This window comes from Rhinoraja longicauda, chromosome 5 (genome assembly GCF_053455715.1).
Source record: "Rhinoraja longicauda isolate Sanriku21f chromosome 5, sRhiLon1.1, whole genome shotgun sequence".
NCBI classification, from domain to species: Eukaryota; Metazoa; Chordata; class Chondrichthyes; order Rajiformes; family Arhynchobatidae; genus Rhinoraja; species Rhinoraja longicauda.
Window position 1 is genome coordinate 60,746,802 of NC_135957.1, and position 27,780 is coordinate 60,774,581.

Sequence of the window (27,780 nt, forward strand, 5' to 3'; positions counted from 1 at the left end):
GTGTGCATTGGTTGGGAAAAGACACAGTCCATCTCGACTTTTCCAGAAAGACCCAGAAAGCTGTTCAACATTGCGTATTTGGTGACTCAACAGTAATTTAAATGTAACCTTGAGTCCCAGCATAAAAAGGCCCCAGTATAGCTGGCGAGGCGGAGATCAGCGGGGCAGGAAAGGAAGCCGGCTACTGTGTACAAGGTATGAACGAACGCAAGAAAGAGGAGCTGTGGGAAATGATCGCTCATGATTCAAGAGAGGGCTGCTGCTGCTGCTGCTGCTGCGTAAATGTTATTTAGAATAGACTCGGATCTTTATTATAATTGAATGGTTTGATTTGGGAATGTGATGCTTCAAAATATAAAAAAGGAATGCGTGAAAGGAACATAATATGAATATAAAAGGAATAATCCAAAGGCTAAGCCAAACAATATTGGCATTTATAAACATGCATTGAACAAGATAAGTTTTTTTTATATTGAATGAATTGCAGGTGGAGCAAACTGTTCTTAGTTTTGTTGCACGTTCTTATGAAAACAAGAGCCCGGTGTTTGTAATCTTGTCTAACGTAAACAATTCTTCTTTTCTGCCAATATTTTATTTCCTTGCTCGGCTCACACCTGAGGTTCAGAACGTGAGGGAGAGTTGAAAAGTCTGACCTTAGGAGGTAGGGATGCTGATGCTGCAAAGATACATTATTCGTAGTGTGAAGGTATTGGGGGAATTCCTACCAGTTCTACCATATAATTAATATGATCACTTGGGTGTTATTATTTAGTGCGTTTGTAAATCACATGAGGGAATGGTGGTAATGGGGTGTTAAGTAGTGGTTAAATCCTTACCCATTTTGATAAAATAATTTAATAAAAACTGAAGCCTGGAAATGATCAGATTGTAGATTCATCATTTTTGTGTTGTATGAAGCATTCTCAATGTTGTTTAAAATCTGTTTGTGAAATGACGCACTTTAGGCAGCTATACATAATTAATCTCCCCTCCCAAAACTGCTTGATAGTTGCAATTTTAAATAGTTTGGATCCACCCTTAATCACACAAACGAATTGTCCAGTTAGTTAAACTGAGGGATATAATAAACAAATTCCCTATTAAAAAAAAGTAGTGTAGTGGACAGGAGAGAGTGTGGGAGCACCGAACTGGTTGTGGTTCCATGGGGTTACCATCATTTTTTTTCAGTAGCTGGTTGTTTGCAAATGATGCATATAATGGATATGAGGCAGCATTGAGCATTTCCATTGTCAAGGGAAGAGAGCACACGTGAGTTACGCAGGGGAGACGGGGATAAGTTGCATGGACTTGCTCTCGCTACTTGCCGAGCTGAAGCAGATTGCTGCCCCCTCTTGTCCAGACTTGGAAGAGGAGCCAAATAGGAAAGAAATAAGAAATTGCGAGATATTCGGTTTATTATGTTTTATATATAAGAAAGGCGATGTTGTAGATACCAAAGCTTAGTGTTCCTTGCATTGTCATTGTTATTTGAAGTAGACTTTTGTCAGGCTCGTTGGCACACGTCCAAAACTGCAGTCGCATGTTCCAAGCTGCCGCAATCTGACTGCACCGTGGGGATTTTTTTAGACCAAGAGTTACGTGCTTGTCGCCACAAATGACCTGAACTTTGATGGACCATATTCATTAGATTAATGCACATATAACAGAAACATTTTGTTTTCAAATTAATGTGTTTTAATTCTGGAAAATATGACTTGAAGTCATCTTCTTGCTTTAATCGTATGTTTTTGAACTATGTCATGAACCGCCCAGAGATGCAGATCTAAATCGGAAACATTCACAGAGTTAAAGAGTAAGATTATATGCTGCCAGACATCTTTGTATACAACATGGTTCAGTATTTTTAATTTTAATTTTGCGATCATACCATTTTAATCAAAAGAATAATTTGTTACGGTATGTACAAAGTGGAATCGCCCACCTTTTTCAGATGACTAGATGCGATCACAAATAACTTTGTTTGAATATACAGTAATGTAGAAGGAGACATTGGATAACTAAAATAATAATAATAATATTTGAGTTTGGCAGAACTACATGTAAAAGGCTCAATTTCTCATGCAATGTTTGATTGGGAAGCATCGTTTTATATCTTTCAGATATCTTGCACCAGTTTGTTAATACGACTTATTTCTACAAACGTAATATCTGCTTGTTTTGGGTGTTAAAAAGAAAAGCTAAGTTTGCAGTGATCCCAAGTATGTCCAATGTTAAAATTGATTTACGGTGCATGAATTGGTGATACATTTTTAATAAAATGAAAATATCTTCACTGCGGTCACGGAGACTATTTCATGACCTCTGGGTATCTCAATTTTTACCAAAATGAAGAAAAAAGTGTATTCAAGTAAACAAAGTCTTGAAAATGGCAATTTATTAAGAGCCTAAATATTTTGATATCCGATCTTTTGCATTCACCTGAAAGATTAGGTATAACTTTGATGTATGATTTCAACTGAAGGATGAAGTCTTTAACAATATCACAGTACTGGACAAGATGCAAGCCACAACTTGGGTTATGGTTTGCATGGAAACATTGCATCTCGGTTGCAAAAATGCTACTGTTGAGCTAAAACTGAAAGCAAAGAGGCACTGCACATCCCCCATATAGATTAACAATAAATCCAGATGTGTTCAGAACAATTACAACTATTAAGTTGAAGTTGTGCGTACTAAGTCTTTGTAAGAGCGTTAAGAAAAAGATCTCTGGTTCTGAGGATCAGATCATGATTCCCCTTTGCCTTGAATTGCAAATAATGGGAGGAGCTTGGATAATTTTACTGCAATTAATTGCCTCGTCTGCTCTGATAGCACTGCCAAAAAAAAACAGCCTCTATCAACAAGGACAATGTGAAGCACAACCTCTCGCCACAAGGACAATGGCAGTACAACCTCTAGCCACAAGGACAATGGCAGTACAACCTCTCGCCACAAGGACAATGGCAGTACAACCTCTAGCCACAAGGACAATGGCAGTACAACCTCTAGCCACAAGGACAATGGCAGTACAACCTCTAGCCACAAGGACAATGGCAGTACAACCTCTAGCCACAAGGACAATGGCAGTGGATGAATAGGAATACCACCACTTACTGGTAACACAATTAACACAATATTTGCAGTTGAGAATATTATCCCTGGTCCTTCAACATTACCAAATCCTGGAAGTCCCTACCCAACTTTACTATTTTGAAAGGTCATTCGTCCTTCTCAAGGATAGTTAAGGAGGGGAATAGAAGATGGCCCTGCCAGAAACATGCTCGTCTTGAAATGAATAAATAATTACTTCAGTGCTGCATACTTTCAGCTAACATCACAGTAATTTACTGGAATGGCAACTTCAGAACAGCTTATGGTACCTTGTTCAGCTTGTTCAGCTGTTTCTTGTTCAGCTGCTCGTGGCTAAGGTGCTTAAAATTGCTAATTTAAATTTTAATCATTTGCATTCCTTAGTATATTCATAATAAAATGGAGAAATTAAAGTATACATTTTTGAGCAATGGTACTTGTTCAATAAATGCCTAAATGATTTTTAAAAATTATTTCAATTATCGGGTAAATATTTCCAATGCCTGACTGATTATTTTCTATTAACTTGGCCACTGACGATTTGTAAATGGGATAAGAAAACTGGAGTTGAGGGTTTAACCATCATCACAGCCAACAGATATTTTCAGTGAATACAATCTTAATTACACCAAGGAACCTTTTCTTCTGTTGCTATTGAAAATTTGCATTTTGGTATTCAGCTGTTTAAAGCATTCTCCAGCAGATCACAACAATACTTCATTTGTGAATGATTCATGGGTCTAATTTTGTTGGATTAAAATCCAAGTACTTGCAGTTATGCGATTTTCTTGATGACCTTTTTATTTGTCTGCATTGTGTAGACATTACCAATGTCAACATTTATTATCATTCCTAATTGCCCCAGAACTGAGAAATGATGTGAGAATGAACAGATTCTTGTTACATATAGATCATATCAATTGAAAATATCTGGTTTCCTTGCTTAATAAAGATCTGTAGACCTGATCGGTTCTTTTGAAAATGCAATGTTTTATGTCTGATATTTCGAAGTCTTCCAGATGTATTTAATTACTTGAATTAACTTCCTTGTTTCTGAGATTTGAATTTATTTCTCTAGATCAACGATCCAAGTCTGTGGATTTAACAAAAGCTTCTTTCCACCCACAGCCTGCTGCAAGTAGACGTGCAGTAGGTCAGGAGTCAAGAGGTTTTGAAATAGTGGTATTAACACTGTTCAAAAACCAAATGGCATTAAGGAATGCCTTTCAAAATGCTTGTGAATATCAAAGGTCTGGTGGGAAAATAAGTTTATTGAAGTAATTTAGAGATAGCAAAGATTGAGCCTTTTATGATTCGTGTATTTGGACCAATAGTTTACAAATATGTTGATTCTTGTTGACCATTATTTACTCTTCGTATCTAGAAGTCTATTTAAGTGCATCCAAATTTGGATCAGACTAGCTTGAAGCCATGCCTGCCCTTTGAAGAAAATGAGAGTACAAAGCATGCAACTGTGGTCTTGCCCTGTCAGAGATATTTCCTTTATCGTGTCTATTCCTTTCCCAGATTCTCCACATCTCAAAGCTAAATTGTTTTCTCTTTCTCCTAGTTTTGACAGAAGATCTCTGACTTGAATTGGTGACCCTTTCTCTTTCCACAGATGCTGCCAACTCTCTGAGTGTTTCTCTTTTTATAATGGGGAAGGGAAACTGATCCAAGGATCTTAATGCAGGAGCATTGACGCCTTCAGGAGGTGATCTCATTGAAACATACAAAAATTATTGCAGGGTTTGATAGGATAGATGTAGGGATGATGTTTCCCTTGATTGAGGTGTCTAGAGCCAAGGTTAACAGACTCAAAAATAAGGTGCCAATCATTCAGGACTGGGATGAGAAGAGGTTTGTTCACCCTGGATAGAGAATCTTTGGGATACACTACTCAGTGTCTCATGTCTGTGTAGACTCGGTTACCTGAAAATATTCAGGAAAGAAAAATCTATATATTGGATAATAAGAGAATCAATGCAAATGGCATTAGTGCAGGAAAGTAGCATTGAAGTATGCAAACAGCCAAGATCTTATTTAAGGGAAGTGCAGGGATGAGAGTATGAATGGCCTACTCCTGCTTCTACTTCACGTGTCCTTATGCAGGTTAGGGACTATTATAAAGAGAAACCAGCCATTCAGTTTGGCAATCACATCAGTGCTTGTCCTCAAAAATACGAGCTTTAATTGTTCATGGCTATCCTAAATGTTCAAATGTCATCATTTTAGTCCCTTAGAAGCAAAATAATGTTTGAGAATGGAATTATAATTTTCAGTATATCCAGTGTTTAGCCTAGTTGGGTGCATTCAGAGGTCTTTAGGATTTATTAAAAATTCTGCAGTAATGTATTCAGTTTATTGCAAAAATATCTATAATTAGGTCTCCATAATGGTTCTGTGCTACAAATAAATGGAATGTTTCTTTTGTGGAGTATCAAGCACAGCAGGCAAACAAAAAAATCCTAAATGGGGGGGGGAAGGAGATGCAGATTTCAAAATGATGCCAGTAGCATTCTGTCACAAACATGCATTAAATATTTGCAAATTGCAGGTAATGACTACGAGAGACTTGTTCTAAAAAGAAATGGCGAACAAATATTTCCCCATTAATTGTTAACCCGTACGTTGGAGTTCTGTAAAGTGTGTTGGCCTTATGATTGTACCCTTTTTAATCTGGGCAAAATGATTTACTCCGTCCCTTGGTAACACAATGTGCTTACAAGGCATCGTTGTTTACCTAACTTGTTCTCTCTTTACCACCTTTCTTAATTTCTCAACTGATAAACTCGTCATCTGGAATCTAACCTTGAATGAGCCATAATTTCTCTGTGGATTCTCTGGTGCTAAAATGTTCATCCATTTCTTAGTTCTGAATTTGAATTTGACTACTGTCCCTTTGGGTGGTCTGCCACGGACCCTTCTCCAATCTTGTGCTCCTTCATCTCTCTGCAGTTTATATCCCTAACCTGCACCTATTTAGAGGCAGGAAATATGTTCCCAATGTTGGGGGAGTCCAGAACCAGGGGCCACAGTTTAAGAATAAGGGGTAGGCCATTTAGAACGGAGATGAGGAAAAACTTTTTCAGTCAGAGAGTTGTAAATCTGTGGAATTCACTGCCTCAGAAGGCAGTGGAGGCCAATTCTCTGAATGCATTCAAGAGAGAGCTAGATAGAGCTCTTAAGGATAGCGGAGTCAGGGGGTATGGGGAGAAGGCAGGAACGGGGTACTGATTGAGAATGATCAGCCATGATCACATTGAATGGTGGTGCTGGCTCGAAGGGCCCAATGGCCTACTCCTGCATCTATTGTCTATTGTAAACAAATAATGGTGGTGGCTTTGCAAATCTTTCAGTCTTAACTTTTCAACTTTTTTTAAAATGTGCTATTTCCCCTTGACTCTTTCTATGATCCTAATATGTGGGTAGCTCATCCAACGCAGGACCTCCTGAGGCACAATTTTACCAAATGTGATTCCGCTCCACCCCTCCTTCCAACCTTGAAGGTCTCATGACTTGCCTAATGTGATTCTGCTCCACCCCTCCCTCCAACCTTGAAGGCCTCATGACTTGTAAAGGATCATCTTCCTATCTTATCAATACCACCATGGAAAAAACAGGAACATATCTTCAATCCTAGATTTTCATTTTCCCAATGTCTAAAACTTGAAATGGCTGACTCTACTGAAATTGCTCTTTCTCCAAGATTGTTTTTGTATTTTTGAAACACAATTAGTAAGATAACTGGTTTACATCTTGAAACATGTTTACATCTCCTGAGTGAATTGAGGTAACAAGACATATTAAAATCGGTTCCTTTTTTGTAGACTGCTTCTTCAATTGACATAATTGATGGATTACACATTCTCTCTGGTTTGATAACATTCTAATCCAATCAACATTTATTTCCTTGTCGTTCAGACAGCAATTTGCTAATCCACATTCAAATCAAGAGAAAAGAACAGAAGACATCATGTTAACCTTTTGGGTAGTTGTCCTGCTTGCTGTGAGTGAAAGTTTGCAACAACATCCACCGGAGAAACTCAAAGGTGAGTGGTGTTTAAGATGCTCATGGTTAAACTCTCTAGTACTTTGTTTACTACCAAACCCCCTCCTGGTTCATATTGTGCATGTCCCACTCTTTATTTTGCTCTGTTGAACTTTTTAAAATGGTGGCTTAAACCAAGCTTTTGCCCATGGCTTTCCCTCTGTTTTCTCAATGTGACTGGCTATTCATACTGTTTGATGGCATGACTGTTTCTGAGCACCTCATGTACCTCAGACTGTCCTTGATAATGAAATAAATGTCAGAACAGTGGAAGGTCCCAGCTCAGACATTGCTAGATGTTTATTGGCAGCTTTTCCATTTTGTAAAGTCAGCAGAGGGTGCTATCACTTCTCAGTTGACTGTAAATCCAAGGCAAAGCCAATTGTCGTCCTGCTTTATCGAAAAGTTAAAACAAAAAGTATGCTGCACAACAAACTGCACCTTTACATCCCTGGAGTACTGTGCTGAGTTCAATTAAGTGTTCTCTTGCAATGCATGTAGTTTCATTTCCAAGTTCCAACCATTACCAAAATACTCTTAATTTTTTGGTGTAACATTTGGCCAGAATGATTTGTTTTCATCTTTTTCTTGGCAATAATCAATATGCACATAGCAGCCAATGTTGCCTGCCCTTCTCTATTTACGGGTGGAGCTCAGGTACTTGGACACAAAGTGGGACTGACTCGCTCTGCTCACGTCATGTGTCAAATTTAACATGCAGAGTCAAGCATGTTGCAATTAATCAAATCATGGAGAAACATCACCAGCCAAATTGTGAAATGAAAAAGATTTTTGAAAAACATAGTGTTCTAGGATACACTAAGAGCTAAATATTAAGTCAAAAGAATGAACTAGGACAGTCCCTTTAAGTTATTAGTGTGACCGCATATATGCACTTATACTGCTGGTGACATTGCATATATTGCAACTATCAAAAGGATACACGAGAGCTATGGGTCTCTTGGCCCACCGTATCCATACTACTGGCTATCCCACCTGGGACCCTCAAAGTACTATGTTCATTGCCAGCTATTTGTCAGAGCCTTGCCGTCTCCTTCCTTGCCTCTCGTATCAGCCTGAGATATATCTCATCTGGCCATTGGGATGTACCCACCTTTTAAGGCTACTGTATTCTAATACAGGACATCTAATCTCCTTTTCAATGGTAACTAGTTCTACAATTCCACCGTCCTACTGCCTGATTTCTCCTACTGAAATGTCCTTCTCTTTTGTGAAATATTCATTTTATAGTCTCGCCTAGATCCTTTTCTATTTTCACTTTGGTCTCTATTGGGTCGTATTGTTTCCCCGGTTACCCTCGACCATAAAACAATAGTAAAGAGCTTGAGATTTTCCTTAATCTCGTCTACCAGTGCTATTTTGTGCTGCCTTGGTTTCTTGGCTTTTTAAATTAACCCTTTGGACCTTCTACCCTCTCGTGGCCCTCTCCAGTTTCCAATTCTCTAAACCTGCTCTGAGATATATATTTTTTCCATTATCCAACCCGTGATATGAGGAGACATTAAACAAACTGGAAATGTTCCCAATGGTAAAGAGAATGTTGAATGCAGATATAATTAATGTTTCAGAATTTAAAAAGGATTATATAATGAAGAGTTGTCTCAAGTTATATAGAATCGAAGAAGCAGAGGACGTGGAAGGAAAATGACTATCAAATCTGAGAGAGTCTCCGAGTGGGTTCCCTTGAGAGATGATGGAAGCAGCTAGTAATTATTATGTCATGTTCAAATTGAATTCATTTCAAAAAATATTTATGTTAAAATGTGGACATGATTTTTTTAAATTTGGACTATTGGTTCAATTTATTTGCTATTTTTAATTTGGTGTTTAGCAAAATCATTAATTTTAATTATTACTAGATGACCCGTTGGGTTCCCGTTGTTACTAAAGGTTCTTTAGTAACTTGTCAGTTTCTTTGTTGAACTAAATTAAGGCGCATGTTGCAATAAAAAATGCTTGAACAATTCGTTGGGCAGAAAGCAGCCAAAACGGTGCACAATAGCGCACCAATTTGAACGAAACTTGATACTGCACACCGCAGGCGAATGGTGAGTAAGGTGCCCCTCAAGTTGTTGCACTTCCGTGTACCGTTTTGGCTGTATTTCGGGAACATGTATACAAGATGAGATTTTTAGTAATATATACATATACACCGATCACCCAAAATATTCTGACCACTGACAAGCTAAATGAATAACACTGATTATCTTGTTACCAAGGCATGTGTCAAGGAGTGGGATATATTAGGCAGCAAGTGAATAGTCAGTTCTTGAAGTTGATGTGTTGGATGCAGGAGAAATGGGCAGGAGTAAAGACCTGAGCGACTCTGACAAGGACCAAATTGTTATGGCCAGACGACTGGGTCAGAGCATCTCTGAAACGGCAAGGGCTGTGGGGTGCTCCCGGTCAGCAGTGGTGAGTACCTACTGACAGTGGTCCGAGGAGGGACAAACCACAAACCGGTAACAGGGTGTTGGATCCCCAAGGCTCACCAATGCACGAGGGCAACGAAGGCTATCCTGTCTGGTCTGAACCGACAGAAGGTCTACTGTGGCACAAGTCACAGAAAATTTTAATAGTGGTCATGGGAGGAATGTGTCACAATACACAGTGCATCGCACCCTGCTGCGTATGGGGCTGCACATGGAAGACCAACAGCATATTAGGCAGGTGGACATAATGTTTTGGCTGATATATATATATATATATATATATATATATATATATAAATACTTTAGTCAAGAGAGGCAAGGACATTCAGCATTTAAGCACAATTGTGTTGACAACCTTACCAGACAAGCAATATTGCTAGTGATTGCAAAGTGCAATTTTGTTGACCATTGCAGATTTCCTTCCAGTTTCGTTTGAGTTGTCAGCATGTAGGCAGATACTTACAGCTAGGTCATTTTGTTTCAAGGCTTTTGTTGGGATGAATAACTTTTGTTACTCTGCATTGTAAATCATTTTCACAAACTTCTGGCAGTAAAGCCACTGTGTATGTGGCAGAATTCCAGTTGCATGGGATCTTGTAGAATAGCTCACTATTGTGTCGATACACGATTTAGCTTGGTGTCCAATTGCACCTTTGCCCAAGCTAATGACTTTAGTTTGAATTAATGACATCTGCATTTTCCTGAAATAGAGACTGGATTTTTAAACATGTAATTTGATATCCATTGACAAGTTCAGGCTTTCCTTTCTTTAATTCCTTTAGCAAAATGTTTGGCTTTTCATAAAGACACATGTCTTTTCTTACGGCCAGTTTTTTTACACTTTGGTGTTTTTTATACCACCATAAGGACACTTATTAACACATCCAGGTGACAAATGGGATTTGTGCACTGGTCAATGGTTTAGTCAGATTTTGAAAAACTGATTCTGAAAGCAAATTCTGCATGGTTGTCATTTATTGCAAACAAAGTTTTATTGATGGGTGAAATTTTCAAGTCAGACTTTGGTATTGAATTTATTGGTTAAAACTGAAAATTAAAGTCCTAATTATAATAATTCATTCTGTATAGCATATTTGGATGCAACTAGTAGTTTTGGACCTATGGTTTCCACAACATTTCCATTACTGGGGTTTCACCTTGCTTCATCCATCTGGTGTAGACACTGATTGTTGGAATAGACAACTCCATTTTCAACATATCACGTGATGTGAAATAAATGGTTGTTTTTCTAACCTAGAACTTTCTATGAGTTTCAATTGAACTAAACAAATCCAAAATTTGATTCCGACATGTGTCACATTTGTAAGACATGGCAGAGAAGTCGTTTGAATTTGGTTTATGATTAGACTGAGACGATATGTTCCTTTATTGTTGCCCATGTCAACTGGAAATGTCCATTTGTGGATGATTAGTGATAAGTTTAGTTTGGATTAGCCCAATACGTTCCTGATTGAATTGTTCACTTGTATGAAGTGTAGCATAACAAATACTTACAACCCAGCAGTATGACTATTGATTTCTCCAAGTAACCCTTGCATCCATTTTCTCTCTGTCCCCTCCCCAACCAAGTCATTGAACTAACTTCAAAGCCATCTTGTTGAGTCTCGCTGTCTGCAACTCGTATTCATCGAGGGCACAGCTAACAATGAGTGGCCTGTTTCCTTTATCATCTTTTTGCATATCTTTCATTCATTTGTTCTATATCTCTCTAGGTCATCGTCTATATCTCTTGTTTCCCTTTCCCCTAACTCTTAGTCTGAAGAAGTGACTCAGCCCGAAACATCACCTATTCCTTTTCTCAAGTGATGTTGGCTGACCTGCTGAGTTACTTCAGCTTTTTGTGTCTATCTTATGAAGAAAAGCTACTTTGAGGCAAGGTATTAGTGGCCACACATCGGTTAGGAAATGGAATATATATCAGACAATAGACAATAGGTGCAGGAGTAGGCCATTCAGCCCTTCGAGCCAGCACCGCCATTCAATGTGATCATGGCTGATCATTCTCAATCAGTACCCCGTTCCTGCCTTCTCCCGATACCCCCTGATTCCGCTATTCTTAAGAGCTCCATCTAGCTCTCTCTTGAATGGATACAGAGAATTGGCCTTCACTGCCTTCTGAGGCAGAGAATTCCACAGATTTACAACTCTCTGACTGAAAAAGTTTTTCCTCATCTCTGTTCTAAATGGCCTACCCCTTATTCTTAAACTGTGGCCCCTGGTTCTGGACTCCCCCAACATTGGGAACATGTTTCCTGCCTCTAACGTGTCCAACCCCTTAATAATCTTATACGTTTCGATAAGATCCCCTCTCATCCTTCTAACTTCCAGTGTATACAAGCCTAGTCGCTCCAGTCTTTCAACATACGATAGTCCCTTCATTCCGGGAATTAACCTAGTAAACCTACGCTGCACGCCCTCAATAGCAAGAATATCCTTCCTCAAATTTGGAGACCAAAACTGCACACAGTACTCCAGGTGCGGTCTCAGAGTGACATTATGTTTAAGTAAATGAGCAGAACATGGAGAATTCATTGGAACATTGAAAGTGTTGGGATGAAAAATTAATTGCTTGAATAATTGCAGTCTGAAATAAAGGTTATGTAATAACTGAAGTTGATGTGTTGTACATTCTAGAGCTTTCAACTGATGGACAAAAATATCTAAATAAACAAATCGATGCTGCTATCAATGGAGCAAAAGTTATGAAATCTCTCGCAGATAAAAATGACAGAGAACACCAAATGTTTCTACAAAATTTGGAACAAACCAATAAGCGAAAAGAGGTATGATTACATGTTCTACTGGTTCAATTTGGAACATTTGTACAGTAAAAACAAATTTTGCATCACAACAATAATACAGCCTTTGAAAACATAATTATGGTCATACTTTTTTTCTCATGGCTTTCGGTATCTCAGATTGATAACCCTGAACTCTTGGATCTTGAGCTAATCTCCCGGTGTGGGACGAATAAAGGAATATATTATTATTATTATTTTAGCCTTGCTTTCCATTGTCTTTTGTAGTTCTGGCAGTAAACAAAGGAATTTACTTTCTCAATCTCACTTCCTCTTGTTTTGTGAAGTGTTGTTTAAAGTCTTGGACATGCCCAAATTATGATTTGCCATTTTATTTCCAGTTGCATAACTTGACATTTGACATGACTTATTGAAAGTTGTGTCTGCTAAAAAAGGATTACGGTTTCCATCGTGTTCAAAATTATAACAAGCAATGCATTCAGAAGACACTGTCTTTCAAAATGGGTACATTAAAAGGCAAATTTACTCAAATCTATTTATTAATGTGCTAATGATTACACCATGCACTCATTTTTAATTGTATTATTATGCCCTTACAAGTAGCACAGACATTTTCAGCCAAAACGTCATTGCCAAATTATTCACGATTTTGCAATCTAACCAAAAGCTGCATCTATCTAATTGAAGGACAAAGGTGGTGCCATTAAGTCTATTGGCATTCTTAACATTACTATCATTTTTAACTTAAAATAGAGTTCTCACATTCTTAATTACTGAAGCTGATGTTCACTGGAAGAATGTCCAAACTCCGTACAGACAAGCAACTGTAGTCGGGATCGAACTCTGGTCTCTGGCATTGACAGGCAGCAATTTTACCGCTGCACCACAGTGCTGCCCTCTTAAAGTTTCAACTGTTTCATTAACATTGCCTCTGTCGTCTGTGGCTTATGAACTATTAAACAATTTACTATGAAAGTAATCTGATCAAGCTCCAAGCGATTACCTTTAATTTCTTTGTCACCTCCCTATAATTGTGGTGTTGTGAAGTAGCATGATATTGCACCACATCAGTCTGCTAACTTTGTCTCCCGTCTCCAAGATTGTGGAAAGAATTTGCTGACCCAGCTGTTGATTTTTCTTCTAATCTTTACCTTTTAAATGCTTCCAATTCTATTCCACCCCTCTACTCCACCAACAGAAGTGGCAAACTGAGTGTTGTCGCTCTACATTCCTGCCTCAGTTAAATTGAGTTGAGGGCAATTTATCTACATGTATTTGGTGGGCAATTGAAAACATAAGTCGTGGAAGGTGTTGGGGATGTAATTCCAGGTGATCACTTGTTTGATCCAGGCCTTAGCACTTCAGTTTCAAGCTTAATCTGATAGCAGATGCTTTCTGTCATCTGGATCACTGAGCAGGAATGATAATATGACACTAATAAACTAGGTGTAGAAAAAGACTTCCCTCTGGTCAGACATAGTGTGTCTGCTGTTTCCCCCAGCACAGGCGTGAGAAACACAAGGCTTTTGAGGAAAAACCTAAGATCTTGCGTCACTCGTTTCCCTTTCCCCTGACTCTGTCTGAAGAAGGGTCTTGGCCCGAAATGTCACCTATTTTCTCCAGTGATGCTGCTTGACCTGCTGAGTTACTCCAGCTTTTTGTGTCAATCTTCGGCTTAAACCAACATCTGCAGCTCCTTCTTACACATCTTATGTTTAACTTGTGTTCATTTTGCATCCCTTCTTAAACCCGACTTGCTGCACAATGCAGAGTGCAAGTGGTCTGGAGAAAGAGGAGTTTAAAAAGAGACACAGTTGACAGGGTAGAACAACTGATGTTGCTCAGACTAGACATCTAGAACTGGCACACAGTCTCAGAACTAGGAGTTGGCTGTTCAGAACTGAGATGGAAAGGTAGATTTCTTCACTTGGATGGTACAGTGTCTACCCAGTAGGGCTGTGGTAGCTTAGATTCTGAATGTATCCATTAGTCACCTTTCAATAGGTTCTTGGATACTGAGGGTACTGAGAAATGTAGGGTTAATGCAGGAAAGTGACATTCGGGTAAAAGATCAGCCCTAATCCTATTAATTGAGGGAAGAGGCAAGTGGGGCCAATTAGCCCACTTCAGCTTCTGTTTCTAGTGCTTCCTGTACCATGGTACATGTGACAATAATAAACCTAAACCTCCTTGTGCTCATTCAGTTATTTCCCACCAAAGGATATACTGAACCAAGTATTTAATTAGATTCATTGTCCCTTCTCCCATTTGACTTTGCCTAAATTGTTAGATTAAACTGGAAATTAAAACATTCCTTCATATTTTAAGTTTATAAAGATCATGCTTAAAATTATTCCAAGACATCCTGAACTGTTTAAAAAATGAAAATATAGTGTCATGCTGACTATTAAAGAATGAGTTATTATTTGAGTTCTAATACCAGTTAAAAAGATGGTTTGGGGATATTAAAGCAGTACTCTGAAAGTGCACCGAATATACATAACAAGTATATTTTGAGTGAAATGAGGCGAGTGTGTTGAATGACTAAACTATCACAAATGGGTATTACAACATCTATTTCATGGATGAAGACGGGACAATTGTGTTTGAACTTAACCATGTGTGAACTATACAGTGGCAAAGTAAACAAGTTTTTCTTTTTACTGTTAATCAGGAGGCACTTACAGCTGCCAAAGATGCTCAGAAAAAGCTGAATGAAGTTGAGCAATGTCAAAATAAAGAGAACCTCTGGGAAGAATGCAAGCCATGCTTGAAGCAAACTTGCACACAGTTCTACTCTAGAGTTTGCAGAAGAGGCTTCAGTATGGTTGAAAAAGAAGTAAGTAATATGTAAGAAACCTTTCAAGTGTCTTATTACTTAGAAAGTGTACTAAGATGTTTAACATTATTAAGAGATATGCCATACAGAAAAAGGCGCTTTGGCACGTTGTATCTATGCTGACCACTAAAAACGAACCTATACCAATCCCATTTACCAGCATTTGGTGTGTACTTGTATGTAGTGCTGATTCAGTTGCGAATCCAGACTCTGTTTGAATGCTGCCAGAGTATCTGTCTTCATCATTTTCTCAAAGAGTGTTCCAGAGTGCAATTGGCCTTTAAATTAGAACATTTCATCCTTGGATACACTCTAAACTATTATTCATCTTAAATCCATGCCCTTTGGAATTAGATACCTCTACCATGGGAAATAATTCTTGCTATCTGCCTAAATTCTGTATAGCACTGCCAGGTGCTGTCACAGCCGCCACTGCTATGGTACCATGAAAAACTAGCCCAGTCTCTCCACTCTCTCCTCGTGCTTGGGATGGAATAGTTCATCCATGTGAATCTCTTCTGCACTCCCTCTTAGTGTAATTATGTCCTTCCATTAGTGTGGCGAGCAAAATTGGCCTGGCCAACCAATGTTTTGTGAATGTGTACCAATGAAAGAGCCACTCCAGGTCCCTGCTAACGAAGGCAAGCAACTTTATGCCTCCGCCACCTGTTCTGCCATTTTCAGGATTGTTTAGGCGTATACACCAACATTCCTTTGTTTCTTAATGTTCCCTTGAGCTCTATCATTGCTCTGCCATTTTACTAGGTGATCAATATCATTCTCTAGCCTTTCTACCTTCCTCACTGTTTAGCTGGCTTTGAACAGTTGTTCTATCAAAGGTAATACTGATTATTACAGTGTACTATGAGAAATGGGAGCATTTATGCAGTTGAAAGAGACCAACACTCTTGAGCTTTTCCTCTTCATTCTGCTCTTTCTATATAATATAAACTACATTCTGAAGGCAAGAATACAATTTTATGAAGGGAGAAATAAAAATTGAATATTAAAATCTGCTAAATATATGGCCAGTGGAACTTATTGTGCACAATTTTGGGTGGCTTTTGCTACATCCCATAGATTTAAACAGAATCCGAGCATTCCTGCAAATATCCTGTTTTGGGGCATTGACAGCATCAGCCTGCATCTAATAGAACTGAACATTTGTAATAAAAAGCAGAGAAATGTCACAAATTGAGAGCTCATAGCTTGTAATATTGTGAAGGTCTCTTGAGAACATGATGAATTGACGACTCTCATGATTTGAATTTTTTAAAATCCAAATAAATATTCACTTTAATACTACTAGTTGCTGTTCTCACTTCGAATGCATAAATGACAAACTGCACAGTCACTCACTCTTATAATTTGAAAATAAGCTAATTTCTGTACTAACCCTTTTGCCTATGTTATTGTTTAATCTTGACAGTGCTGAAGTAAAACTTTTGTACTCATTCCCCACACTATTTTTTAGAAAGCTTAGCTGCACCAGATTTACAAAGGTCAAAACTGTTGGCATGTGTAAAACTGAAAAATACATCAGTCCTGCTGGGCTTGGACTTTTGAGATAGTTTAAACAATTCCTCACTTATTGTTCTTACTAAATGCCTATCCAGATCAACCGCAGTTAATCATTTGATAAATCTGAATCACTTAATATCTTATTCAGTTTTACAGATTGAGAATGATCAGCCATGATCACATTGAATGGTGGTGCTGGCTCGAAGGGCCGAATGGCCTACTCCTGCACCTATTGTCTATATATATACATAACTTCAGAGACACCCCCACTTGTATTGTTAATAGAAAAGTTTTAATTTATTACTATCATCTTTACCGAGATACAATGGGGGAAAAAAAACAACCAAATTTACAACCAAATGTAAAAGAAGAGACAGTGCAGAAAATAGTGTTACAGCCACAGAGAATAAAAGTGCAAGGGCAGCAACGACGAAGATTAGAAATTATCCTAGGCCCATGAGAGGTCTATTCAAGAAGCTGTTCCTGAATTTGGTGATACGTGCATTCAAGGTTTTGTATCCGTTGCCTGACAGGAAAGGAGAAAGAGGAAATGTGAGTTCCCTTTGATTATGTTAGCTGCTTTCCTGAGGCAGCGTGAAATGTAGATGGCGTTGATTTGAGTGGGGGGCATGATAAACACAATTCTTTGCAATTTCTTGTCATTTTGGACAAAACAATTGCCATACCAAGCTCTGGTGTACCTGGATAAGAGGCTTTCAATGATGCATCTGTTTTAAAAAAAAAATAATTGGTAAGAGTCATTGGAGGCATACCAAATTTACTTTCTTCTGAGGAAGCAGAAGTGTGCTTGAAAATGCCTGGGAAAATGAAACCCTCAACCATCTCAACTTCAACACAGGGGCATGTACTTCACGCCGTTTCCTGAAGTTAATGACCAGTCCCTTTGGTTTGCTGACATTGAGGGTGAGGTTATTGACTTGACACCATTTTACTAAGCGATCTATTTCCTTTCTGTGCTCTGTCTTGTCATTGTTACATCTGGCCCACTATGGTGAAGTAATTTGCAACTTGTAAACAGAATTTGGTTGCACAGCCATGAGAATACAGAGAGTACGGTGAAGTGTTGAGAATGCAGTTTTTTGGGGCACTTATGAATTATCGTGGAGAATGTTTGGTCCTCTGTCCTTACTGATGGAGATGGCAATGACCCAAGCATCACAAGAGTTCCTGGTCAATATTTATCATGACAAAATAAGTTATTCTTAACATCACAGCTGATTAACACCCTTACTTTATAAAATAAAGTTTGCAATCTATGTAGAGTTTCACTTTCCCTTCAGTCCTACAATGGCTGTTTGACTCCCAGTGCTCTAAGAAGTAAACTGGAAGTAAACCACTAACGTATTTGGAGGCAGGTGATCAGGTTGGAAGAACACTAACCAAATTAGTTACTGTTACTCAAAAAGCAATAATCCTGACTATTTCATCCAATAATTAGAGCAAACACTCTAATTATTGCCTGACTCAGTAGGTCAGGCAACATCACCTGAGAGCACCCAGTATAATGTGTCAGGCTCACGAGAACCTTTTTGTGACATGAAATGTTAACACTCCATCTCTACAGATGCTGTGTGGTATTTTCAGTATTTTGGGACTTTTTAGATTTCAATTTAATTTTCCTATCCTTATCCCTGGGTTACTGCTGCCCCACTAGCCAAGTAGACCATCCAATCATGGGAGGTGAAAAGGTTTGTGGAAATCCTCAATAATTCATGCATTGCTTCATTAGGAGCTTCACGCTTTTTCAATGTTTGCCACTGACTATTGTTCTCGGCAGGCAAATCAGTATTCTTGCTCCATGCAGCTTTGACCACAGAACATGCAAAAGTAATAGCATAGGGACAGGCTCTTTGGCCCACAATATCCATGGCAAACATGATGCCAAGTTAAACTAATCTCTTCTGCCTACTCATGATCCACATCCCTCTATTCCCTACATTTCCCTGTGCCTACCCTAAAGGTTATTATCACACCTGCCTCCTCCACACCCTTGGCAGCATGTTCCAGTTTTTCTTTTCCACACATCTTTGAAACTTTGTCCCTTTCACCTTAAAACGATTCTCTCTACTCTTTGACATTTCGACCCTGGCTGTCTATTGCACCTATGCCTCTCATAAATTGATATAGTTCCATCGGGTCTCCCTTGACCTATAACATTCCACGTTTATCCAACCTCTGCGTATAGCTAAAGCCCTCTTAATCCAGGTTGCATTGTGGTAAACCTCCTCTGCATCCTTCCTGTAATGGGGTGAACAGAACTACACACAATACTTCAAATGCAGCTTAACCAATGTCCTACTGTCTTTTACCGTGACCTCCTGACTTTCATGTCCCCAGACCAATGAAGGTGAGCATACCATATGCCTTCTTTACCACTCTTATCTACTTGTGTTGCTGCTGCCAGGAAGTGCTCCAAGATCATAAGGACATGCAGAGATGCATCAGAGGAAGGACAAAGAATGTTTTGGTTGCAATTCTTATACGGATTAATTGAAATTTGTCATGCTGATATAAGTGAACATAAATACCTTTTGTGTTTTTGTTTATCAGTGCAACTTATTTGGAATGAAAAGTAGACTGGGAAAGAACTGCTATAAAACATCTATAGAATCTGATCGTCAATTAATTTCTCCCAAACAGGTTGAAAAATTCCTTAATGATACACCAGCAGTTTCTGTTTGGGTTAATGGTGATAAACTGGACTCGCTGATTGAAAAGAATGACGAACTGGGTGAACAATTTGAACATGTTGAGAGACGGTATGAAGATATGGATGAACTGTTCAAAGAGAGTATAAAGGTCTTTGAAACAATGGATAGAATGCCGAGTAGTCCCTTCGACAGCATTGGAATTTTCCCAAAGCATTTTTCCTTGTTTCCAGATTACTCCTTTCCCCAGTTTAGACCCAACGTCTTTGATGGTCATGGAATGCTTTCCTCTTTCTTCGACATGACTCAGAGGATGTTTGACAGATTCCATAAAATCGTGCATGATCCCGAATTAAATAAAGAACCATTTCCTGAGGAAGGTAAGCAATAATCATTGGTACCGTTTTACTCTATTTTAAACAGATGTTTTATAAAAACCATAACCTTTAAATTTGCCTGCAGCAATCTTTGGCCAATCACCAGAAAAATATAAGAACATTCAGATTTAAAAATTGGAAAGGTGACAAATAGTTGTCGGACAGTATTGAAAAGGGGGCATTTGTCCTGGCTAAGCTTGGGCGTTTGGCTTGCAGAAGACTGGGCTGTATGAAGAACTGCCTGTGAAGTGCTGCACAGTTTATCGTTCAGTTTCTATTCCACTATCAGATTCAGTTGCTGAAATGATAAACAACATTCGTAATTAACCAAAACCCTTGGATTGTCTGCACTGAGTGTTTGGGGGTGGGGAGAGATGTAATAGTTACACTTATTTTTTGGATTGGTCTCTTTCTCATTAGACATAACATATTGTTTGACCTCTCAAAGTTAATTAAAATTAATGAAGAGATGAACTGAGATACAAGATTGAAAAACTGCAATGAATGTGCAGGGTGAACATACAATTGGAAAATAAACTTTTGTTATAAATGCAAGGTAATGTTTTAGAATCGGAGATTTGGCCCTCTGGTCAATGACGACTGCAAAGTACCCACTGGATTCAGACAAATCCTATTTTACACACCTCACATTCCAATTGTGGACACTACCCTCTGATTCTATCACTCATCCACACCCTGGGGGAAGATGTTTGTGATCATAAACTCCAGAGAAGATACATTGGTAGAATGATATTTTTCCAAGCTATCCATTCTCTGAATTGGTCCACAATGTTTGTTTTTAAATTATTCTTTTCATTTATTTTAATAGAGGAACAAAATGTGACATCACCAGATGGACAGGATCAACTCATTTGTCATGAAATTCGTCGGAACTCATCTGGCTGCATGAAGCTTTCCAACCAATGTGAAAAATGCAAGGAGCTTATGTCGTTGGGTAAATTAATACATTCAGACAAACATTGAGAAAGGATGCGCACAAATCTATTGTAAAAAAGGGGCCGTTTTGTAGGAAGATTAAGATCTTATTTGAACATAATCGATAGTTAGGGGAAGTCTACAAACCGTCTCAACTGTTAAAGCAGCAAATACATTAAAGTAAGTGAACTTAATTATATGAAGAGTGTAAGAAAATAACTGCAGATGCTGGTACAAATCGAAGGTATTTATTTCACAAAATGCTATTTCACAAAATAATTATATGAAGATGTCAGAGATTTCCCTAACCTTGCACAGTTGTGCATAAAGTCCCCAAAGAGTAATGTTAAATTATTGGAGGCGAGGAGGGGAAAGATTTTAAGAATCAGAGGGGTAACTTTTTCACACAAACAGTTGTAGGTGTATGGAACGAGCTGCTAGGAGGTAGTTGAGGCAGGTGCCATCACAATGTTTAAGAAACATTTAGACAGGTACATGAATAGGACGGGTTTAAAGGAATATGGCCAAATGCAGGTAGATGGTAGATGGGACATGTTGGCCGGTGTGGGCAAGTTGAGCCGAAGGGCCTGTTTCCACGCTGTATGACTCTGACTCTATCATTCATCTGAGTCACAAACCATCTCTGCTCTTGTGAGATAGAAACAGATAACTTGAACTAGTGTCCAGGCGAATGCTTATTCCTCAACTAATGAACATTAATAATGTGAAAACATTACAATTATGAATGCAAATTCCGTATATGCTCACATAAACATTTTCTTTAGTTTAGAGATACAGCACGGAAACAGGCCCTTTGGCCCACCGAGTCTATGCCGACCAGTGATCCCCATGCACTAGCACTATGCTACACACTAGGGACAATTTGCAATTCTTACTGAAGGCAATTAACTTATAAACATGTATGTCTTTCGAATGTGGGAGGAAACTGGAGCTCCCGGAGAGAACCCACGTGGTCACAGGGAGAACGTACAAACTCCGTACAGACAGCACAAATAGTCAGGATTGAACCTGGTCCTCTGGCGCTCTAAGGCAGCAACTCTACCGCTGCGTCACCATGGCACCCCAGTTTTTGTATGATGACAAAAACTCTGCACAAACGTAATTAAATCGGTTGTGAAAAAAAGGTAATTCTTGTTAAAAGGATTTTGAGTACAAGCATACCTGGAAAATATTGATGTATTGGAACCAAAGAGAAGAATGGAACTAGAATTTAATGTAAGCAAATAGTATACCGAAGATTGACACAAAATGCTGGAGTAACTTAGCGGGACAACTCTGGAGAGAGGTGATGTCACCCATTCCTTCTCTAGAGATGCTGCCTGTCCCGCTAAGTTACTCCAGCATATTGTGTCTATTTTCAGTGTATAAGAGCATCTGCAGTTCCTACCTACACAAGCAAATAGTATAGACGCGATTAAATGAAAGCTGGAAGGACAAGGTACTAGGGGGATTGTATTGATGGATGAAATGATTTGGAGGATAAAGTCTAATTGGTGAAATCAATATAAATGAAGCTGACATAAAATAAAATTATGTTAATAATTTGCATTAATTCAACATGCAATGAATTGCAGAGGGCAGTTGCTAACTTACCCACTTGAAGTAGCTAATGTTGGAAACTAGTAAATTATTTAACAAATTGGTGTAAATTGCCATTCCACAACAAACTTTGCCTGTGGTCATACACCATTATTTTCCCTTTCACGATTATACCGAGAGACATCCTATATCTTGCTAATAATGTTTCTCAATTGGACACTTACAAATATAACATTCTGAACAATCGTGAACCTGTTGATAACAAACCGGACACTGGTTTAACAATTTTGGATATTTCTATGATTGATTTTCTCTTTTCCAGAGTGTTTTGATGCCAATCATAAACCATTACGAAAGTCATTTGAAGAATCCCTCTCAATGGCAGAGAATTTTGCAAGGAAATATGATAATCTAATGGAAGATTTTCAAGAGTACATGGAAAATAAAACAAAGGAGTTGGAATCTCTTAACAAACAATTTGGATGGGTGTCTAAGTTGGCAAATTATACAAAAGGCCCAGATGGATTTTTCAAAATTAAAGCAGTAAGTTTGGACATTGACACATGGTGGGGGTTTGTCATGTGGACGTGGTTGTATGCTAGGAGAATTAATTTGTGTAACATTTTAAATATTTATGCAATAACAGAATACATACCATTTTTGGGAAGAGTTTGAACTATTCCAAATATCAGCACATGCAATCTATTCTATAATTCATATGTGGTACCACAGCAAACTCTTCGTAAGGATTGATTGGAGCATACCGGTTAAATCCAATCATAGTCATACAGCATGGAAATCTGCTCTTTGACCAAACTCGTCCTTGCCAACCAAGGTACAGCTCGTTTCATATACCCACTACCCTTTGTGTGAAAAAGTTGCCTCTTGGGTTTCTTAAATCCTTCCAAGTCTCACCTTAAACTTAATATCCTCGGGTTCTTTTTTCCCCCTACCCTGGATAAAATACTCTGCATTCACCCGATCAATTCCCTTCATGATTTTATACACCTCCATAAGATCACCCTTTAGCCTCCTGCATTCAAAATAATAAGGGCCTAGTTTGCCCAATCTCCCTATAGCTCAGGCTCTCAAGTCCTGTCAACATCCTCGCAAATCTTCTTTGCACTCTTTCCAACTTAATGATGTCCTTCACAGAGCAGGGTGACCAAAACTGAACAAATATTCCAAATGTGACCTGACAATGTCTTCTACAACTGCAATATGTCCCTAACTTCTATACTCAATAACCTGTCTGAAATCCAATGTACCAAAAATCTCCTTTAACACCCTATCTACTAGTGTCACCACTTTCAGGTAAGTATGTACCTGTAACCCTACATCCCTCTGATCCACAACACTAAACATTCCCCTACCATTCATCCTGGTTTGACTTACCAAAATGCCGCATCTCTCACTTACCTACATTAAACTCCATTACCTACTCCTCTGCCTATTAGCTCAACTGATCAAGATCCTGTGCAATTTTTGATAACCATCTGCACTGTCAATGACAGCACCTATGCAAGTGTCAGCTGCATGTGTATTTTTTCTGCTCGGGGCATTCAACTGCAACCATGCTGAACTCTAGATCTCCAACATCCTCCTCAACAAAATAGTAATTTACTCATCAGTTGCTTCAGGACTTCATCTTATCTGCTTATTGCAGCCCTTCTTTGCTTATTCCTGTTCTCCCACTTTTGTTGTAAAACTCTACGATGCAGATTTGTTACACCTTTGAATTTGTAAATGCTGAACATTGCAGCAGACTTGTTGGTTTACTTTTTTTGCTAACCTATATGCAACAGATGATTTCTATTAGAGAGGCTGAATTATAGTAGGAATTATGAGCTGACAATTTTTATTTCCAATATGTACAGATAATGACTAGCTGGTGTGCTGACTAGCATTTTTTTTAAAAACCAAAACATTCTGATACTGTATAGCTCGGCTGACGTGCAAAGCCTGTCTTAGGGACTGCCTTCAGGCGGCCAAAAGAGTTTCCTCCCACTTTAACACTGAACCTCAGGGGCAGTTTTTTTCCACACCCTGAGGGTGGTGGGTATATGAAACAAGCTGCCAGAGGACGTAGTCAAGACAGAAATTATAACAGCATTTAAAAGACACTTGGACAGATACATGCATAGGAAAGGTTTAATGGGATATGGGCCAAACGCGGGCAGGTGGGACTAGTGTAGATGGGGCATCTTGGTCGGCATGGCAAGTTGGGCCGAAGGGCCTGTTTCTGTGCTGTATGACTATCCTGATTACTACAGGAAATGCATGATAACAATAATATTCCTGGCAGCTCTTAGTCAGAAGGCTATATTTTAAACCAATTGTGTACAGCTGAAGAGAAAATGTGTTATTTTTTTCTTATGCAGATAATGTCAAAATCTGATAACAACAGTACATCCAGCATTCCTGAGACCAATGTCACTGTCCAGATATTTGATTCACCCCCATTTACTTTTGCCATCCCTGGAGACTTCAACTGGGATGATGCAGAGCTCTCAGAAATGCTGTCACAGAAAGCATTGGACCTTTACAATGAGAAGAAGATTTTAGAAGACTTACCAACTAATCAGCTGGAAACCATGTGAGCATCAAATTTTTCTTTACTGAAGCACTTATTTGCACTCTTTACCTCTAGAACTAACAATTCATATTCCCTCACTCTTTATATATTTGAGATCCAAGCCTGCTGCATATATCCTAACTTGCTTCGAATTCAGTCTTCTATGGGCTTGAAAAGAGTACATAAAACTCATCATTCAAATCCAAGGAGTTGTTCCTGAATATTCCAGCTTTACAACTCCAGGGTATTTTTACTCCTTCAATATCTCTCCGATTATCCTGAATGTAATTAGTCCATCATTGTCCAACTTTTCCTTCAGGTGGCAAGATCCTGAACTCTGTAACTCTATTCCTAAACACTTCCCCCCATCTCTCTCTCTCTCATTTTATTTAATCCATCTTTTTGCCCAGACAATGGTTATCAGCATCAATTTCTCCTTTGCGTCAAGTGCTTAGTTTTAGTTTTGGGATACAGGCCCTTCGCCCACACCAACTGACGATCCCTGCATATTAACACTATCCTACACACTGGGGACAATTTTTACATTTACCAAGCCAATTAACCTACAAACCTGTAGTATAAGAAAATAACTGCAGATGCTGGTACAAATCGATTTATTCACAAAATGCTGGAGTAACTCAGCAGGTCAGGCAGCATCTCGGGAGAGAAGGAATGGGTGACGTTTCGGGTCGAGACTCTTCTTCAGACTTCTTCAGTCTGAAGAAGGGTCGCGACCCGAAACGTCACCCATTCCTTCTCTCCCGAGATGCTGCCTGACCTGCTGAGTTACTCCAGCATTTTGTGAATAAAATAACCTACAAACCTGTAAGTCTTTGTGTGGGAGGAAACCAAAGATCTTGGAGAAAATGTCAACCCACATGGTCATGGGAAGAACGTACAGACAGCACCCGTAGTCAGGATCAAACCTGCAAGCTCTAATGCAGCACCTCTACCGCTGCGCCACCAGGCCACCCCTTTTGATAGCACTGCTGTGAAGCACTTTATCTATCAAGACTGTTATTGTATAGATTTGCCTTAATTATGGCACATGTACACCAAGCATACTTTAATACTCCCAACCTTTCAAAGGCCCCACAACGCTTAATTTCAAGCAAACCAGTACTTGCCCAGCAAATAGTTGCATATTTGAAGTGATCAGTTCCCATGTCCAATATTTTAATTGTTTTATTGGGATTCTGCAATGCCTACAAGATTGTAAAAACACTTTAATTACTGACATTGTCTCTGTGGTAATGTACAAGTACACAATGAGCAGTCAATGTAGCTCCTTAAAGGGATCATTGCTATTCTCCCAAAGGTCACTAGTATGGGATCAAAATGTTATTAATCCTACTGCCCTCCCATGAATTGACACTGAGACACTAGACTTTGCTGGAATGCTTTCCAAACACAGCTCACTTTAAAAAAAAAAAACATACACTTAACAAGAGCTGTAAAGCAGGAGATGCCAAGTTTTCACTCTTCTCTGTGCCTTCAATAAAATGAGGACCAACAGTCAGCTTGGTTTGGTCTCAAATTCTGTCACTCGGGTGGGGAACACAATTTTTACACTCCCTACCTTTCAATTTAACTAGTGTCAAAATTACATACGTTTACATACCACATTTCACTTTATGTGTTGCAAAATATGGTTTGATTTGTATGTTGACTTCAAGGGTGTGGAGCTTTCTATATCCAAGTACTTAACATAACTGAATTTACCAATAATTAATGCTCACGGTGCAGTATTGTCTGTGACTCATTTCTCCACAAAATCCTTAATCTACAATTAACTTGAAGATTGAAACTGTGGTGGTTGCTTGTTCAGCGTTTGCAGTAAGTATTTGAATTATGCACATAACCACTTTAATGCAAGGTTTGAAAATCCCAATAACTTCTCCCTTGCTTTACAGAGAAGCGTGAAAGGAGCAAGTTCTTGCTTTACTTGCTTAGAAGACTACTTCCATAAACCTTACTGGGTAGCAAATAGGTTTATAGCACAAAACTGCTGAGAATCCTCTGCACTAATGTTACTGGCATACTGCACTGCTGCAATCACTTAACATGAACTATTAAATAAATGCTATTGGAAGCAAGTATTGTGGCTGATTTTTAAAACAGTTCCTTCACTTAGGATTTACGGTGTATTTGGAGGCAAGGTAATGTGCAAAGACCCTAGTCTTAAATTTTATAGGGAGGGCTATAGTGTCAGATATCAGCTCTCATAGGTGATAATGTTGTAGTCCGTGGCCTATTAACAGAATAGTCAGACAACCAAAATCATTTAACCTCTTTATTCTACTCACCCAAGTCAAGTCAAGTCAATTTTATTTGTATAGCACATTTAAAAACAACCCACGTTGACCAAAGTGCTGCACATCTGATTAGGGGGGAAAAAATGAAACATTCAGTGGCAGGGGAGCGTTTAGAAATGCTCAGGAAGCTAGTGTAGTCTCTCTCTCTGAAAGCTTACATTTACACACCTTTTATACCCTAAATACATGTGCCAGTAGTTTTCCATCACTGCCTTATATGGCAAGTTTACAATGCCCTATAAATCTTTGTGTCTTTCGGGACCTCCGTGTCTGTCGTGACCTCTTCTTTCTTGGGAACAAAGGGCAGTCCATATGGCAAGATGTTCTTCTTAACACTTCAAAGCTTTGAGGCCAATTGCTGATATCAGAGGATACGATCAGCCATAAACCACGCTTCCATGCTGACAACAGGATGTCCCAGGAATAATCCGAGCTGGAGCTTTTACACTCCTGCAATGAAACCCACATTGCTGCATTCGTAATGTTAGCCCTTACATTCCCCTCTTTGATTATGCTACAATCAGTCTTTTAAAGTGGCCGATTGACAAATATTTGGCATATACATGGACCGAAGCAATAACAGATTAACAGAATCCCAACAATTAACACAACGA

General features: G+C 38.8%; 1 protein-coding gene across 1 annotated transcript; it reads left to right on the forward strand.

Moving 5' to 3' along the window:
- Positions 1-38: 38 nt before the first annotated feature.
- clu (clusterin) lies at positions 39-26,943 on the forward strand. Its single transcript, XM_078399641.1, has 9 exons — positions 39-195; positions 7,015-7,142; positions 12,250-12,398; positions 15,049-15,213; positions 19,396-19,783; positions 20,610-20,735; positions 22,599-22,819; positions 24,658-24,872; positions 26,765-26,943. The coding sequence occupies exons 2-9, from the start codon at positions 7,067-7,069 to the stop codon at positions 26,772-26,774; spliced, it is 1,350 nt and encodes a 449-aa protein (XP_078255767.1). The 5' UTR covers positions 39-195; positions 7,015-7,066; the 3' UTR covers positions 26,775-26,943.
- The last annotated feature ends 837 nt before the right edge of the window (positions 26,944-27,780 follow it).

Bases quoted from the DNA above. Each gene is read 5' to 3' on its own strand.
- clu (XM_078399641.1), top strand. From the start codon at position 7,067: ATGTTAACCTTTTGGGTAGTTGTCCTGCTTGCTGTGAGTGAAAGTTTG. The intron at 7,143-12,249 runs GTGAGTGGTGTT...TGTACATTCTAG, and splicing joins TCCACCGGAGAAACTCAAAG to AGCTTTCAACTGATGGACAA. The intron at 19,784-20,609 runs GTAAGCAATAAT...TTATTTTAATAG, and splicing joins AGAACCATTTCCTGAGGAAG to AGGAACAAAATGTGACATCA.